The 18,658-nt window shown below is 40.0% G+C and overlaps 1 protein-coding gene across 5 annotated transcripts in view; it reads left to right on the top strand.

The window, feature by feature from the left end:
- The window catches only part of LOC124642949 (protein enabled), a 113,686-nt gene that overhangs the window by 83,337 nt on the left and 11,691 nt on the right, over positions 1-18,658 (top strand). For 4 of the 5 annotated variants that reach the window (XM_047181749.1, XM_047181747.1, XM_047181745.1 and 1 more), the window contains 9 exons: positions 10,115-10,280; positions 12,136-12,291; positions 13,214-13,332; positions 13,742-13,865; positions 14,508-14,617; positions 15,347-15,449; positions 15,899-15,949; positions 17,040-17,276; positions 17,828-18,004. In XM_047181749.1, coding sequence (XP_047037705.1) covers positions 10,115-10,280; positions 12,136-12,291; positions 13,214-13,332; positions 13,742-13,865; positions 14,508-14,617; positions 15,347-15,449; positions 15,899-15,949; positions 17,040-17,276; positions 17,828-18,004 — 1,243 coding nt within the window. The remainder of the gene's footprint in view (positions 1-10,114; positions 10,281-12,135; positions 12,292-13,213; positions 13,333-13,741; positions 13,866-14,507; positions 14,618-15,346; positions 15,450-15,898; positions 15,950-17,039; positions 17,277-17,827; positions 18,005-18,658) is intronic. The other variant, XM_047181748.1, reaches the window with a different exon arrangement.

Consider the following 18,658-nt stretch of genomic DNA (forward strand, 5'->3'; position numbering starts at 1 on the left):
CTTATTTGAGTGCCGTTTAGTAAAGTGCGGATCATTTAATACTTAGTTCGCGGAAACATTGCCTTACATTATATGCTATTGCATTTCTTTCCATAGAGAGGGTAGTTTCGTTTTTTGAGGGTAGCTAAATTCGAACTTCGGTTACATTATTTTTGTGCCTGTTATTGCGATTGCATTTATTTTTATGTAATTCGAAAGCAAACGGATATCCTTGAAGGCCTCGTATGGGTCCGGGCGGGGTGAGGTAAGGTGCAGGGGGGGGGGAATTCCAAAATGGCGGATACGACCTGCTAACTTTAAAATAGTTGATTCCTGTATTGCGCATGTCTAAAATTGGCTGGGGCTCGGCCTAATTTCGTGAAACTAAAGCCTTTCGGAACTATTCGGAAGTCCGACGGGGAAGTGAGTGCGCGTTGGCAGCTACCTATAGTTATTCCAAAGTTAATATACCTAGTGATTTAAATATTTTACTGGATATTACAAAGTGACGTCTTAATCCAGTTGTACTAAAACTAAATGTGAATTAGGATATTACCTAAAATGGTGCGAGCGCCAAGTATAGTACAAGTAATGGCTATTAATCTGCGACACTTTAACGTGGCTGCTGTGTCAAAAAGGCGACTTAATTTAGTAGGAGCCTCTGTGAGACCAATCAAATCTGTGGGTCCGAAACCGAGGCCACCTAACGTTATCGTGAGTTCAAAGCCAAAACGGTTCAAAAAAGAGCACAAAGCTGATGATCCATTTCAATTATTCGTCAATCGTTTTGGGAAGTTAGAAATAGAGTGTGCGAATCGACCGCGACGCAACTCAGATCGGAATCCAAAAATGTCTTCAAGTAAAGTTCATAGCTTAGCCAATAAGGATAATTCGCTCGCTGAAGACAGTAAATGTTCTAATGAGGCAGTCGCAAATGCAGCACAAATAAGAACCGAAGAGGTAGGACAAATTAAATCCCAGTTGAAATCTTGTGAGCAATTGATAATGTCAGATGTCAGGTGGGGGAGGCGCAAGCAGTACAAAGTCGTCCTGTTTGTAGCTTAAACATTTTCGTCAAAATTAACGTTTCCCCTTTCATTCAGTAGATTAGCGTAGTGCACATAGTGTAGTGTAGATAATGTGCTACCTTATTTGCTGTATATTTTGCGTGTTTATTAAAAGAAAGAAAAATAACATAGTTCAACACATATATGCGCTAGTTATAGTTTATGTCGTGGAAAAAAATATGTAACGGTTCTCAGGAGATGGATGTGGCGGTGAGTTTTATTATGTTCATATGTGTTTCTTCTTACCTGTTCTATGACTAAGCTATGTAACTAAGAGTAAGACATTCGCTATAGTGTCAGCACTTACCAACATTTTAAAAATTCCAACGTAATTTGACATACAAATATTCACACACCCGCATCTTATTGACACACGTCACATATCTATTGTTATCGACAAGTCAGGTGAAAAACGAATATTAGTCTCTAAACTATTGCGTCACGAGTATCTCCTTCTCTAGATTTCCGAGAAATGGTAACGATGGAAACGGGTGTCCTCGTGAAACAAAAGGGGGTGTGTCATGCGCGCGCATCTCAACAGGAGCCTCTATACGTTCTATAGCTCTTTCAAAATGGCCGCCGCGTACTGCTTCGAAATAACCGTCGCCTTCGTTTTGTGTACTCGAATATGATAAAACTTTTGCTGTAGTTTTCAGTTTTTAGATTTGTTAGTTTCATTGGTTACATCGCGAGTTCAAAATGGCGACCGTGTACTGCTAAACAGCAATAGGAACTTTCGTAGTGTCCTGCGCGCGCATTAAAAGTTTTTTTTCTCGTGAATTTCAAAATGGCGACTGTGCACTGCTAAATTGCAATATCTGGCGTTAGTTCCGGTAATAACGTGCGCGCGCAACCGACCTTATTTTTGACGAATTTCAAAATGGCGACAGTGCACTGCTAAACATTTATTGGTGCGCGCGCATAGATATTGGACTAGCCTCTGTTCTTGCAAGAGTGTTAAGAGTATCTGCCCTTCAAACTAGCTCAGAGCTTGGAAGTAGGTGGTCGCTTGCGATCAGAAGTAACTTACAAATCATTTTAAAAGTCTTTTAATGACACCGTTGTCAAGGTTTTACCAGACGCTGTTTCCAGAAGGTAGACTTTATAGAACACTTATAGTGTACTCGGCGTTTTGGACATTCATCGGAGATGGAATACCGAATATATTGTAGGTGCTGAACACTATGTTTTATTAACTGTTGCTTATCTAATGTTTAGTTTAGCATGTTGCTGTGTGTTTTACATACCTAAATTAAATAATTGCTGCATGATTACAACTGTGCTATATGTATTTTGCTTGAACTGTGAAGCTATCTTCGATTACTTCTTATATATAACGCTTTAATTTTTCGGCAATAGTTGTAGCTAAGTTTGTGGCCACTATTTTATGTGTTACTGTTTCTTGAAGTTAAGTGGTAATTTCAGTTTTGTGTATGTTATCTTCCTCAAAAATGTTTGATGTGTATACAATTTTAAGGTCAACTTTTGCATAACAAAACCTTTTTCCAAAATGCTTTTTAAAACTCAACCAAGAATTGATTTGTTCGTGTGTTCGTCCCTCGAACAGTCCTCAAAAAGTGGCCTTTTTGTGTGTAAAAATAAACTAAAAAAAAACCGACGGTAAAATATCGTTTTTAATATCTTCTTTGTCCTTCCCGATGTAACGGAAAATTCAAAATGGCGGCGGTGTACGGCTACACCATTTCACTCGTCGACTTCGGATTTGAGGTGCGCGCGCACCTCTGTTGAGTTCTTTGTGTATCGAACCAGTATTCGTTATTCAGATCTAGATCGTTGAAGGTGATAGTCGTGTGAGCCTGAATTGGCTTGAACATCCAAAGTGTATTGACATCATAAAATTAAATTTATAAAGATAATAGTTCCGTGAATATTACTTTGTAATCTTTTAAAAACGAACGGAAAACAAAATGGCGGCTGTGCACTGCTACGCGGATACCCTGCGCGCGCAACCAATGAGGCTCTTCTCTGTTCTTAAACCTTCTCGGGTATTCTAGTACAGACTGCACTAGTGGACGGTTGTGTTTGAACTTTTCAAAATAATTAAATGACTTAGCTTCTGTGATGCCTCCAATAGAAGACGTTATTATCCGGGGTTTCTTTTTCATAGTTTTCTTTTATCTTTGTCTTCATTTATTAGAGGTTCTTCTAAATAGAATACATATTGTCAATGCGCGATTCAGAATTCGAAATATTTAAAAAGGAAATAGCAAGGATATATAAATGGCTTCGCTGATTGGATTGGACTTGTGCGTGGTTTCGTCCATCGGTGATTTTCAAAATGGCGACTGTGTGCTGCTAACAGTTTTTAACGGTAAGTTTTGAATTTAATATGCGCGCGCACTGAAACCGGGAAGTCTATTCGATTAATTTCTTGGAAGATGGTGAACGGGGCCGACTTGAAAATGAGAATTTCTTGATTGGTGAAATAGTCTCCTAAATATTAAATCAAGTTTCTTAAAATTTGTCATAGTTACAAATTCTTGACTCATTTGCTCAGTGATATTATTGTGCCCCCAAAAATTAAAAGGTTTTTACCAAAAACGAATTTCATAGAAGTTATGTAATAATGGATGTTATGTAATAGCGCGCAGATTCGTCCTTCGGTGATATTCAAAATGGCGGCGGTGTACTGCTAACAGTTTTCACGGATCGGGTTCGGATTTGAGGTGCGCGCGCAGTCGAACCTGGGAGTTCTTTGTTCGTAGCTCGGGTACTTGAGTACTTCATTCAGAGCCATGAAAGGTGGTGGACGTTTGACATGACTCGACATAGACTTATAACATTTTTAAATATTGGTGCAGTAAGGAGTAATTGATTAAATGTACCTATAGTGAATCAAGGTTGAAGAACTTATTCTTCATTTGGAGTTTTGGTAGTGCGTTTAGCAGTTATTAATTAATACCCAATTTGATTAAATGTTATAATGTGATTGGAAAAAGTGGACTCTTTTTTTTTCAAGAAAGTACCGATGATAAAAGCCTTTGTTTAACGAAATTCGTAAATGTCTTTGTTATCTATTCTGATAATATATAATTTTTAATCTAGTCTCTATTTGTTCTTAATTATAATGTTTTGACTCATTTGCCCAGTGATGACATTGTGCCCCAAAAACTTTCCATTTCACAAACTTGGTGGAAATTCCAAAATGTCCATGTTATGTAACTGCGCGCACATTCGTCCTTTGGTGATTTTCAAAATGGCGGCGGTGCACTGCTAACAGTTTTCACGGGTCGGGTTCGGATTTGAGTTGCGCGCGCAGTCGAACCTGGGAGTTCTTTGTTCGTAGCTCGGGTACTTGGGTACTTGATTCAGAACCGTGCAAGGTGGTGGACGTTTGACATGACTCGACTGGACTTATTTTATTAATAAATACTGGGGCAGTACATAGTGATTGATTAAATGGATTGTGAATCAAGATTGAAGCAATTATTTTTTAAATTGAAGCATGGTAATGCGTTTTGCATTTTATTTTTAACATAATTATGTTCAATGAGATTAAAAGTTATGTAATGTGTTGTGAATATAGTTAGAAAAGTGAAATGTTTTATAGAATAACATTTCTTATTTTAAATACCATTGATTAACAAAAACCGAAGCCTTTGTTGACCAAAACCGAAGATATCTTTTTTCATCAGGGCAAGCTCCGCCATTTTGTGACTTGATCTGCCGTGGCTTTGAAAGGACAATGCCGGATTTTGTATGGACCCTGTCCCCACCCACCAACAGACTTGAAACTAGTGTCATCGGAAGCGCATCCTTCGATAGATCATGATTATCAAAACTATTTACTCCAAATGTATGGGGTTTTGGAAATACACGACATTTTAATATCCTTAATAATCAATAAACGTCAAGTTTGTTAACCAATTACTCGGAATTGCGTGGACCGATTTTGATTATTTTTATTTTAATGCAAAGAAGGTTACGTTAGTCCGATATAATTTTCATCGGGATCTTTTTAGCAACTTTTGAGTTATCACCGGTTAGAATGATAATTGGTTTAATGATTTTGTATGGACCTTTACTGACTCCAACAGAGTTGAACCTAGTGCCATCAGAAGCGCCTTATCCGATAGATATTTTTTTACTGTGACGACATACTCTAAATGTTTAGGGTTTAATAAATTATTTTTTATTTTTAAATTATTCAAATCTCATTTTATAAACCATACAGACAGAATTGTGTTGCTGGGGAGTTTGTTCCACCACTTCTTCTTCCCAGCAAAAACACATAGGAAGTGGTGAAGGGCGGGCGTTTTGGGGGCTGTCTTTTGTATTGACGTTCGAAAAGTGCTGATTTTCAGCCTACTTTGAATAAATGACTTTTGATTTTGATTTTGACTACTTTCAAGTCTGTTGGTGGGTGGGGACGTTTTTAGGCATTGTCCTTTCAAAGCGGCGACTGTAGCTAGAATTTACATTTCCACATATGAAGAGACTTTGATGAAGAAATCTTATAATAATTAAATTAACCGTCGTCATCGATGACATTTCAAATTGAAGAAGCAGCCAATGCACAATTCGAGATTGAGTTTTTTTCTTTAATTTTCTAATTACGTATTATTTTTTTACCAACGTTTCGAATAACTGATATGACCGATACTTACTGCATACAGTGGTCTAGCAGTTTACATTTGCAACAATTAAACCTAATGAGACAGTTCACTTGTTCGAACAAAAAAAATAAACCTGCAACATTTCATTGAAATCAATCACATCTAAGCATTCGTATTTCTGAAAAAAAAAAAAAATAACAATGCCATACCACTGCGAGACAAAGTTTCATTTTGACAAATAGTCTCTGAATGCGAAAATGTGAACGTGAATATTTTCTTCGTTTTCATAATTTTGCAATTAAAAAGAATGCGTCTGGTATAAACGATTTTATCATATTAAAACAAAATTAAATTAATTTATTTAGCAATACATATTACACTTGCATGCATTTAAGCACAGTCAGTGTCGTAATGTCAGATCCCAATCGGCTACCAACTGGTATTTTATCGGCTTATGTAGAAACTGAACCTTATTTAAGGAACTAGTTTGCAAAAGTAATCATTATTATTTGTGTCCCGATTTTGACGAAAGCTGATTAGTAAAGTCTGGGATTAAGCGTTTTTAATTTCAAGGCTATCTTTAATTAATCAGAAGTTATTAAGGTTTATCATTAAACTGACATATTGTGTAAGCCTGCCGAAGCGCGGTGGCGAAAAGCCTTGTTCATGAATTGGGAAACATTGAATTTAACGTTCATATTCCTACGTTTAATTTAATGCAATTCACAATTTCGCATTAATAGTCTATTGGGTAGGTTTATAACAACCTAACTTGTTTATTTGCGGTCCGTGTTAATTAAAAAAATGTCTAAACGAATTAAAAGCGAATTCGGTTATTTTATCTAAATCTATAGGCAATACATAGACACTAGCAGCTCTCACTGCAGCTCAAACGCGCGGTAGGGTAGGTAACTTCTTAATTCTTATCATTCCCGAATCAGTTATGATAGTTACAGTTATTAGTTATAGTTATAAATAACATGGCTTTCTATTTGGAAAGGAATTTTCATGGGTTCAATAGATCCAGAGATTATCCCGTACAACCTCACAAACTAATATTACAAATTGTTTCACAGTATATGTTGATAAAATACTCCTTCAATCACTTAATTACAAACTACAACATAGCCAGACGGATTAATTTATTAGGACAAAATTCCTTTTAGGGTGTATCCTTTATCCAGTGTTTCGCCTATAGAAATGGCCGTGATTGGCGCTCAGTAATTAAGCTCTCAGACTGTAGGGTTGATACTGACCGGTACCTGTACATAACTATTTGTACTTACAAGTCTGGGAATTGAGGGGTCTGTTAAAATGTTGTACAGGAATCGATATGTCTGGTACAGACTTTTTGTTTGATGAAAGCGGGTGAGTCTTGTGTGTGCAAATGTAAATTCAAATTGTGATTGTTTGTTATTCTTTTACTGAGATATGTTTCCCAAATTGATTAGGAATTCTTTCAGTCTACTACTAGAGTTTTTCGTTCAAATAACAAATACATAGTTGTTACTGTATTGTATTGCTTTTATATAAGCGTGACGCCAAGTGTTTAGATCGCAACTAATAAATAAATAACAATCATTATTCTCAATTTGAATACAAGCACCAATATTTAGGTTAAATACCCATTCAAGTATTAAGAAAAAGACATTTCATTTTTACCAACACGACCTTGTTCGGGCAATCTCAACCCACGTCCGTTCTTGTCGAAATTTCTTACGTAACTGACGGAGTTCCCTTATACGTCACGGCGGCCATTTTTCAAGATGTCGGCTTGTAGAAAGGAATTTATTTGCCTAATTAGTAATTTGTCTTGGATGGAAATGAGGTAGATGGATCGTTTTGAATATGATATGGTGATTCATGTTATGAGGGATACAGATGTTTGTAAAGAAAGGTTTAGGTTATAAAGATTATGATGACGTTGAAAATTGTTAAGAAGACAGTTTGTTCCGCAATTATTTCCGAGTGAAAACAATTTTTTATAAGGCGCGTTAACTTTAAAAATAAACTGGTTGTCTGTCTTATTCTGATAGTCGAAGAAATTATTCCTTCACAAATATTTCTTTTCGAATTAACAATGTAAGTTCGAATTTTATTTCAAATCGGAAAACATCAATTTCTCGTCCATTATTGGAAACAAAACAACAATTAAAACTATTAATAACTTGTAGGAACTACAAAGCGTGTTTATTTATACATAGCAGGATAAATACATATGGTTGTAATGTAGGTATATGTATATTCTGGGTTGCGGTTTTGCCTTGCAAATTAGTAGGTACGTGTAGCCTTCTGTTTGTCCGTAGTGGCGATGTAACCCTATACATTATTGTTATAGAAGGATGTCTGTAACCTTTATTGACTTGGCGCCTCTGTTGTATTAATTACTCTTTGACTGATTTGATTTTATGCCCGGATTTTGAAGGTTGAATTTGAAAGCTAACATTTTTAACTTTGTTTTGACTTTATCTTATCACGCGCTTCCGCCAGCAGTAGCCTTAAGGCCTATTCAGACCTAAGCGGTATTCGCTACCGTCTGCGGCAGAGAAAACCCAGTGGGTATGCGGTAATATTACTGTTCAGACCTAAGCGGTATTCGCTACCACCTGCGGCAGAGAAAACCCAGTGGGTATGCGATAATATTACTGCTCATGTTCGGGATGCATGCCGCTACTCCCGCGCGCAACCCACAGCGGCAGTGAATATCGTTCAGGTCGCTCTAGCCGCGGTACTTGATACTAAATACCTGAGCGAAACCCGCGCGGAATGTACTTCTACCCACAGCGGCAGCGAATATCGCTCAGGTTTGAATAGGCCTTTAGCCTTCATCGATAAATGGGCTATCTAACTATGAAAGTTTTTCAAATCGGTCCAGTCGTTCTTGAGACTAGCGCGTTCAAACATACAAACTCAGCTTTAAAACATTAGCCTAGATTGTGCACTATTTTTGTTTTTGTTAAGCCAATTTCCTTAAATCCTCTCGTGTTACATATTTATTATATTACATTGATTTTTGATGAATTCAAATTCATTTATTTGCTAATGATAAAGCGAATGGTGAACAGCATTCATTATTCTACAAATATGGATCCAAACTTACGTACTTAAATGATGCAAACTGTTGCCCTTTATGAAAACCCGTAGGTCTCACGTAGGCAGAAGTTTATGTAACAGTAGATTCTTACGTAACGGCTGTTTCACGATCAGCCTCCGACTGTCGTCCCACTCGCGAGATCTGGAGATAAACTAATTTATTTCTACAGAAAGATTCATTAGTTTTGTAGTAGGATTTTGTTTGGTGCATTGGCACATCTTTTTGCAAGATTTTTGAATCAGTATGAGAAGATAGCGTCAAGTGTACTACATTGCATTATAATTATACATAGTGTGCTACATATATTTTATCATCATTATATCAGCTTTCTGCCCTTCACTGCTGAACGTAGACCCCTCTCAATGAACACCAATGTGCCTATCCATCCACTGTTGAGAGACACCACCTAGTGTGTACACATGAAGTATTTTCTTTTTGGAAAGCGCTATGTGTTACCTACCCTCTACTTCTTTGGATACCATCGATTAATAGTTGAAACTGTGATTTTTTTTGTTTCATTGGTTCTCTTTCAGGTGTCTATTTTTAACCGACTTCCCAAAAAGGAGGAGGTTCTCAATTCGTCGGGATCTTTTTTTTTTTTTTTTTTTTTATTTTTTATGTATGTTCACCGATTACTCAGAGACACTTCGACCGATTTGCAAAATTTTTTTTTTGTTTGATAGGGTTTACCTCCCAGGTGGTCCCATAGTCACCAGGTCAGGATCTGATGATGGAAACCCTGAGAAATCGAGGGCAACTTTCGAAAATCGTAGGCATACGTAGGGTAAAAACTTGACACTAAGGCGCATGTCTGATAACACTATGCAATGGTGAAGGCTTGGAGCTGACCTGATGATGAAGACCAGAGAAGGTCGAGGGAACTTGAACAATGAATGTGTAAAAAACTACCTCGTGTTTGGGCTTATTTTGTTCGTATTGACGAGACCTTTGCAACAGTGAAGGTTTGAAGCTGACCTGATGATGGAGACCAGCGAAGGTCGAGGGAACTCGACAATTGAATATGTAAACTACCTCGTGCTTGGGCTTATATTGTTCGTATTGATGAGAACTTTCCACTGCGGATATGACATGCGGATAGTGACAACTATGCTTGTCACTGAAAAGCTAAAAATAAAAAACTTTTTACAAAAAAATAAAACCGACTCCCAAAAACACTGAAAAGCAAAAAAAAACTATTCTTAGGTGCATCGGCCTAGAAGTCGGTGGCGTTATAAACTTAGTTACATCCATTAGACACCGACTTCTAGGCCGATGCACCTAAGAATAGTTTTTTTTTGCTTTTCAGTGTTTTTGGGAGTCGGTTTTATTTTTGACTTGTACTTTTCTCTCCTATTTTGTTTTTTTTTTTTTCTAACTTCTTTCTTCGTTTGTTACAGCGAACAATCAATCAGCAGCGCCAGGGCCTCCGTGATGGTGTACGACGACGGCCTGAAGCGGTGGGTCCCCTCAGGGTCCAGCTCTGGCCTGTCCAAGGTCCACATCTATCACCACACGCAACACAATACCTTCCGAGTTGTCGGAAGGAAATTGAATGATCACGAGGTAAGGGACTGTAGATAAGTTGAAGACCCTAGTTTAAAGGATATTAAACTTAGATAATGCATAGCATAGCATTTTAAAGAATGTAACAGCAGATAGAAGAGTATACATATAAGAAGTCATGCTGCGCTGATTCCGTATAAAATTAGGATAAGGGCGATGACATCTTTTTACTTCATAAGATACCTAATGTTGCTTTTTGTAATAATGATAATACGATTAGTCACTGCTTATCTATACTAATATTATAAAGCTGAAGAGTTTGTTTGTTTGTTTGAACGCGCTAATCTCAGGAACTACTGGTCCGATTTGAAAAATTCTTTCAGTGTTAGATAGCCCATTTATCGAGGAAGGCTACTTTTTATCCGGGTTCGTGCAGAGGTTTCCACGGGATGCGGGTGAAACCGCTGGCAGAAGCTAGTAATTGATATGTCCGGTTCTTAGTTTCAATTATCTTTCGTTAAATAGAGCAGCGGTTCCCGAATTCTTTTGGCTTCGGAACCCTTTTCGTTTCACCATTTTTCGGCGGAACCTTAGCTTAAGTAAGAAGTAAACTAAAGACGTAAATTCACTTAGGTACGGCTCGTAGCGTGAGGTAGCGCACCAAATGGTTATATGGTTAGAGATATATTTAGTATATTCAGGCGTAGCATGGCTATCTGTCACACGAGCCAGAAAACAATTTAGCCGCCCTTGACTTTGCGTATTATGTGAATAGTTTTCAGTTTAAAGACTGACAAAGTAAACGCAAAAAGAAATAGATTGGGTTTGTACAGGTGCGAGGCGAGCGAGCGCGATTTTTTTTAACTAAAAGAAGAAGTTTTAAGCACCAGCTAGCATTGAAAGACATTCAGTGGTAGCCGAGATCGCGAGCGAAGCGAGCGCGAATTTTTTTTAGTTTAAGTACCTACACAAAATAAACAAAACCACTGTAAATTAATAAGGTCTCAAAAAGTACAATTTCCACACAAAAAATCAAATGCAAATGAATAAGAAGCAGCTAGCGAAGAAAGCGCGATTGCTTTTTCTGAACCAGAGGAATAAAAAATAAACATCAAAGGAAACCTCGACGGAAGAGCGCGAAATTTTTTCGGTATCACACGTAACATGGAATCGCGAGCGAAGCGAGCGCGAAATTTTCGGATTCGCGGAGGTGCAAAAATGGAAATAATGTCACTTTTTGATTCATGGTAAAAATAGCCACTGGAAATACTCGTATGCCGTGTCATTTCACGTCGTGTCAAATGTATGAAAACGTATAATCCTGGCAATAAAATAAGCCCAAAAATGCGGTGATTTTTGGCCGAGTCGCTACCTATTTTTGCCGATTGCCGAAGACCTGGAGTTATTAAGTTAATCAACAATTTGTAAAAAACGGAATTAAATTATCTGCTGCCGTGGCCTTCCCCCGCCACTTGTCGCGAACTCGTACTTACACTCCCGAGTGGTACCCACCTACATGGTGCCTAAATGGAATTTTGGAATGCAATATTTAAAACAATTTAGTTGAAAATGAATAATAATTTAATATTGTTAAAAGTGAAATGATTTACCATATGGAAATCTTGAATTTTCCACGGAACCCCTGAGGGCCTGTCACGGAACCTCAGGGTTCCGCGGAACCCCATTTGGGAACAGCTGAAATAGAGGATGCTGACAGAGGATGTTGCTTTATTTCTAGGACTTATTTATGCTTTTCATCATTTATGGAATACTACACACATCCGAAAGGGCCATCTAACACTGAGAGATCTTTTCAAATCGGTGCTGTCAGGAACTTTGTTTGTGTCTTCACCTTTCAGCTTTATAAGACCTACGGGTTTCATAGATGTCTCCTAACATGTTTTTTTTTGCATAGGTGGTGATAAACTGTGGAATAGTTCGCGGCCTAAAGTACAACCAGGCGACGGCTACGTTCCACCAATGGAGGGACGCGCGTCACGTGTATGGCCTGAACTTCTCGTGCCGGGAGGACGCGGACAGCTTCGCGCGGGCCATGATGCATACCTTGGAGGTAAGGAACCTGGTACTGTGAGAACAGGGTTCAGGCTATGTTCCACCAATGGAGGGACGCGCGTCACGTATACGGCCTCAACTTCTCGTGCCGGGAGGACGCGGACAGCTTCGCGCGGGCCATGATGCATACCTTGGAGGTAAGGGAGCTGGTACAGTGAGAACAGGATTCAGGCTACGTTCCACCAATGGAGGGACGCGCGTCACGTATACGGCCTCTACTTCTCGTGCCGGGAGGACGCGGACAGCTTCGCGCGGGCCATGATGCATACCTTGGAGGTAAGGGAGCTGGTACAGTGAGAACAGGGTTCAGGCTACCTTCCGCCAATGGAGGGACGCGCGTCACGTGTATGGCCTCAACTTCTCGTGCCGGGAGGACGCGGACAGCTTCGCGCGGGCAATGATGCATACCTTGGAGGTAAGGGAGCAATGTTTCATCGGGGGGGCTGCGGGATTGTTTGAAGGAGTTACCGCGGCCCTATATCAGTAATAGTCTGACACTCCCTCACTTTTTGATGGTTTCCCATCAAAAAAGGGAGTAATGCTTGATGTATGATACTTGATGTATGGTACGAATTACCAAAGGGTATGAGGTTGTCGGGGTAACTGGGTTGAGGATGTTAGAAAGGTTGTTGTTCCATGTAAAACATAAGAACTCAACTTTCTGATAATATTTAAGGAGTAACTTTTTGGGATGAATAGGAGGCTCTCCAAATGAGCCAGTTTGTGAAAGTTGCCAAAGTTTAAGACAATCTGATCTGGTTTGCGAGGACCACATAGAAGAAGTAATCATTCTGCACCACATCAGACAGGACTCTGCTGTACTTTCAAAGTTTCTGATTCCTGATATACATCTAAAAATGCGTTAAAGAGACACAGATTGTCCACTTGAAAGACATTAACTCTTGATTTTCTCCCTTTAGATCCTAGCGAACAAGCCGGCGGGCAACTCGGCGCCCCCTCCGCCGCAGCCGCCGAACCCCCCCGTGCCTTACAACGGGCACAACAACGCGCACACATACGACGAAGACATGGGGTATAGGTAATATTGTCATTAGGATAACCACTGGGTCTCTCCAAATCTTTGAGGATCCTTTAAAATGAGGACCTCGGGATATGAGTCCTTTCTGGACAGTCTGACAAAGAGGAATGACCCTAAATAAACTTGGGAATAGGGCAGCAAGATATATTAAATTTTCTGGCCTTAACTAATGAACGAGATGCAAAAATATCAAGAGATAAAATACAGTTAAGGTTCACCAATTATGAGTGTCCACATATGAAGCCTTTTTCAGTTGTCATTTTTCGCATAAAACATTTCATTTGAATCGGTATAGTGGTTCTTTATTAAAATTAATTATTCACAATGAAAAAGATTAGTAAAAAAAACAGATTAGAACCATATCCTAGTCATTAGAGACAAACTTAACCCTGAACTTTTTCTCAATCAGAACAATGACCCGTGAGGACGCGGCGATATTCCAGCAGCCGCAGTACCACGCGCCCCACAACCAGCAGCACCCGCAGTACCACGCCGCCACCAGCCAGTACCACGCGCCGCATCATCATCATCAGGTTAGATAACATTATCAGAACAATGACCCGTGAGGACGCGGCGATATTCCAGCAGCCGCAGTACCTACCATGTTAATCTTCACTCATCAGTCACTGACTCATTACCTTATTTACACTCACTCACTCACTGACAAGCCTACACTCACTTGTGACCCTACACTTACTCTAAACCTACACTCACTCATAATATAATCTAACACTCACTCATACCTTTACACTCACGCACTCATAACCCACACTCACTCACTCATACCCTACACTCACTCACTCATACCCCACACTCACTCATAACCCTACACTTACTCACTTATAACCATAACTCACTCACCCATAAACTTCTACTCCCTCACTCAAAACCTTGCACACACTCACTCACACATAAACAACGTACAGTTACTCACTTGTGCACATTACACCCATAGTCCTACACAACACTATTACATAATTGTTTACTCAATTGTTACCTTAATTCTAAACTTTCTTTTTCGTATTCAACTCACGCTCATGTTCGTTTATTCACCCACTTATTTTTTTTTCATGAAATACATTAATACGTCTTTCAAAAAAATTATGGAATTTACCATTTAACGGAAGTTGTAATTGGTACAAATCTAAAATATTAAAGTAAACATACATTTTCAGGTACAACAACCCCAGCAGCCGACTCCCCCCGCGCCGCCGCCGCACGGTGTGCATCATACTCTGCCGCATCAGCCGAGCCAACCCACGCCTGGACATCATCGCACTAATAGGTGAGAGTTTACTTCCTACCCCAATATGTAGGGAACAACTCATATACACACAAACTCACACATACACTAAAATGTTGTTAAGTATAACTCTCCGACTTAAAGCTGTGCCCTATATCTGCTGGGTCCATATGGTGTCATCATCTCCCGAGCCTTTTCCCGACTATGTTGGGGTCGGCTTCCAGTCTAACCGGATGCAGATGAGTACCAGTGCTACAAGGAGCGACTGCGCTATCTGACCTCCTCAACCCAGTTACCCGGGCAACCCAATACCCCTTGGTTAGACTGGTGTCAGACTTATTGGCTTCTGACTACCCGTAACGACGGCCAAGGCTGTTCAATGACAGGGTCTATATTGTAAAATATACTACCTGTATAACATATGGAATGGTAATAAAAGACTTGAGTATTGAGTACTCCGCGCACTTGGATAAACGTAGCCTATAACAAAAAATATTGATGTATCAGTATTGAAACTAAGTCTAGTTGTCAAAATAATGATGTAAGCTCCATTGTAGCAGTAAGGTTTTGTTATTGATAGTTTCTAGTAAATATTTTTTACAGCCGCCATCTTGAATTTAAATTTTGATATATTCATTAGCTTCAACACTCTTGAAACTCATCAAAACGACAACCATTACAAAAGAGTTTTCTTGCAAGACTTTATAACCTCTGTATAAATTACCACCGATTGTTTTTGTTGTTTAAATGTGATATTTTACTTGACCACAGTGCGCCGATGCCTCCAAATATGTCGTTGTCGGCGGCGGCGGCGACCGGAGCGCCCGCTCCTCCGCCCGTGCCACCGCATCAAAACCTACCCCCACCGGCTAATGTAAGTACCATGCTTTTCTCCTAAGACGAAATTCCATTGACGCTTGTTATCTACTACTATTCTTCTGGTGTACTCGCTCTAGCAAATGGTGACAAATTGCCAGCAAACATTTCTTAAATGGCCGCGAAATTACGACTTTTGTGCGCGAACACAAGCTAACTGTTGAGTATATATTTGTTTGCAATTTTGTTGGAATCTCGCCCATTTTACGATATTTACACAAGCTTCAAAATTTTCAGTTAGAGTCATCATTATCAAAAGTTGGACAAAAGGATTTTCATGGGTGGTGGACTCAGCATCTTATTTAACTGGATGCAGCTGAGTATCAGTCTTTTTCATGGAGCAAATGCCTACCTGGCCTTCTCAATCCAATTTCCTTGTGCACCACGATATCCCTTTGTAAGAGGTTTAGTAAGAATAGCATAGTTAATGGTAACTTTTTGTTCCAGGGTCCGCTAGCGCCGCCGACGCCGCCCGCCGCTCCACAGCCACCACCAATGGTTAGTTTTATTTCACCCGACTACGAATTACCCCCTTTCATTCTAGAATGTTCGGACGCAGTGATTGACCCTGTTTCAGGGGGAGGAAGGAGGGAGAAGACGGTACATAATATATATAAATGTCCCGCATTTTACATATGTATATTATATCAGTTCAATCATATTTGCGATTTAAAACATAATTTTCGTAGTCGGGTCTATTCTTAAGTTACAACTATATATGCCGGAAATTGTATGTTTTTTAACTATTATATATCCTAAGTTGTGTATGTTTGTTGGGTGCAAGCGATTGGTGCTGCTCAATATCATCCAGAAAACATAGTTTTCGATGACCCCGCAAAGCGGGAGATACTCATGGAGGGAACCCCATGTAAAATACCGGCGAGGCATGGTGTTCCCGTCGCTGTCTGACATACCTAACATCCAATGGGACTGAAAAAGACAACATCTGAGGAAATCCTGTGGCTGGACTATAATCCCACTCTCACTTAATCCTGAAAATTGGCACTGACTTACACTGCGTACAAGACCTGCGCAGTAGCCAATTTGAAATCTCCCATGTCCTGCCAAAGCTATCGAGCGATGGTTTCTAGTCTTCTGACTTAAGCTGTCACACTTTTGGCAGAACGACACCTCTCGTGGACAAGTCCTAGACGAAATCTGCGAGATCCAAGCTTTTATCTCCAAAGGTACCCAACTAAACTGGTTCTAATCTGCGTGGAATCCCATTCCGAGCTGGGACGACATAAAGATTGGTTCCAGTGGAGGGGGAGGTTTTCCTTTTGAGATTTTCGGCGGGAAAAAGTGTCGTGCAATGTACAGAGCGAACCATGTGGAGCTTTACGTGTGTAGTTGTTTGGCCTGTATTAGTTCTAAGATTCACTTATACGTTCTTAGCAAATTCCCGTATGAAATGTATGGTACCAAAATAGTGTTGTAAATAGAATTAGGTGCGAATGTGTGGTTGTGTAAATATGTAATTAGAATTAGAAAGTTATGTATGATTTTGTAAATAAAGTCGTCGTAGCTTTACTTTCCCGTTCAGTCGCTTAGTCAAACTGAGCGACTGAACGGGTATTGTAAACTTTAGCAGGTGCAGACCGTGGTGACTCAGGTATCGTCTGGGCCGCCGCCGCCGCCGCCGCCTCCGAACGGCGGGCCCCCGGCCGCGCAGGGACCCGGGGCCCCGGCTACAGTGGGCCCCGTGCTGTCCGCGCCTGTGACGTCACCGCCGCCGCCGCCCCCGCCACCCGCGCCGGCGCCTCCTCCAGACGTGTCGGGTTTGGCTGCTCAGCTACAGCAGGCCAGGCTTAAGAGACAAGCTAAGGTTAGTTCTCTAGGGTTCGTTTTCCCTTTTTTTGGTAAATGTGTTTAATGTTGGAGAATAACGGCGAGTTCCTGCCGATTTTTTAAACTATTTGTCAACTAGTCAAATTCAATATTTTTAATGAACTGTCAAAAATTCTATGCAATTTGCATGAAAATGTGAAATATGACGTCACTGTACTTAATTCGGTACTTAATTTTCTTAAAGCAACGACAGAAAAATGAATATATTTTATCCGTCAAAACGGTAAATGAAAGTGTCATTACTTTAAGATGCTTTGCCAAAAGAATTTGATAAAGTATTTTATTTTGGACTATTTAAATATCCAAGTGATATTTATTTATTTATTGCAAAAATGTATACGGTTACAGAAATGCATCCTTATCCTAGGTATATATTACCCTGTTAGGGCGCAGCAAATTAACTTAAAACTATCTCAACACAACATATATTGTGTTGTGGCATGTGGCAACGTATAAGTGTTGCGGCAGTTGTCGCTTTCAACTTGCGCCTTTAGTGGCAGATGATAATTCAATATTTCCTTCGCTCAGCAAACGAACGGGCAGTCCCCGGCTCTGCAGGCGGAGGCGGCTTCGCCCCCGGGCGGCGCGGAGCACTCGGGCTCGTCGTCGTCGTCGGGCGGCTCGCGCGCGGGCACGCTGTCGTGCATGATGAACGAGATGGCGCGCACGCTCGCAAGACGACGCGCGCATCTCGATAAGGCGGAGGTAACTATACTAACAACGAGCTATACCTACACACTACATATGCAATATGGACATAAAACACTATACACCATGTACACTACACACTCTACATTCAACTTTACGCCATACGCGCACTAATATTAAGCCGACACTACGGTACGCTTGTGTGAGTTGCCCCGGTCGTCCGATTCACTGAATTACAAGTCCAAATTCACTGGTTACAGTTCACACTTTCTCCACACGGGGTCACCAATTTAGATGGTGGGGGTGTCGTGTCCAGAGATAAGTAAATAAATCGAATACTAATTAATACACTTTTATTTTCTGACTCCAATTAGGTTACATACAATTTGGTACGGTCACAATATTTAGTAGCGTGCGTTGGTAGTGCGATATACGGGACAACTGGGGAGGCGAACACAATGCAAGTACAGTATGAACAATATTGATGCGTCAACAATTAGTGTAGGTCCCACTACAACATAATTCTTATACACTATACAAGGTGTTTATTTGCATTTGTGCCATACTTCAGGAGGAGGACATAAAATACGTAAATAATCGATTGGAATTACAGTAGACGGGAAATAGCTAATATGCACTGCTTTTTTTTGTCATTTTAATGTCGTAGTATTTCCGAAGTAATCCAATTTAATGAATGAAATTTATGAATAA

Source organism: Helicoverpa zea, chromosome 26, assembly GCF_022581195.2.
Source record: "Helicoverpa zea isolate HzStark_Cry1AcR chromosome 26, ilHelZeax1.1, whole genome shotgun sequence".
In the NCBI taxonomy this organism is placed as follows: domain Eukaryota; kingdom Metazoa; phylum Arthropoda; class Insecta; order Lepidoptera; family Noctuidae; genus Helicoverpa; species Helicoverpa zea.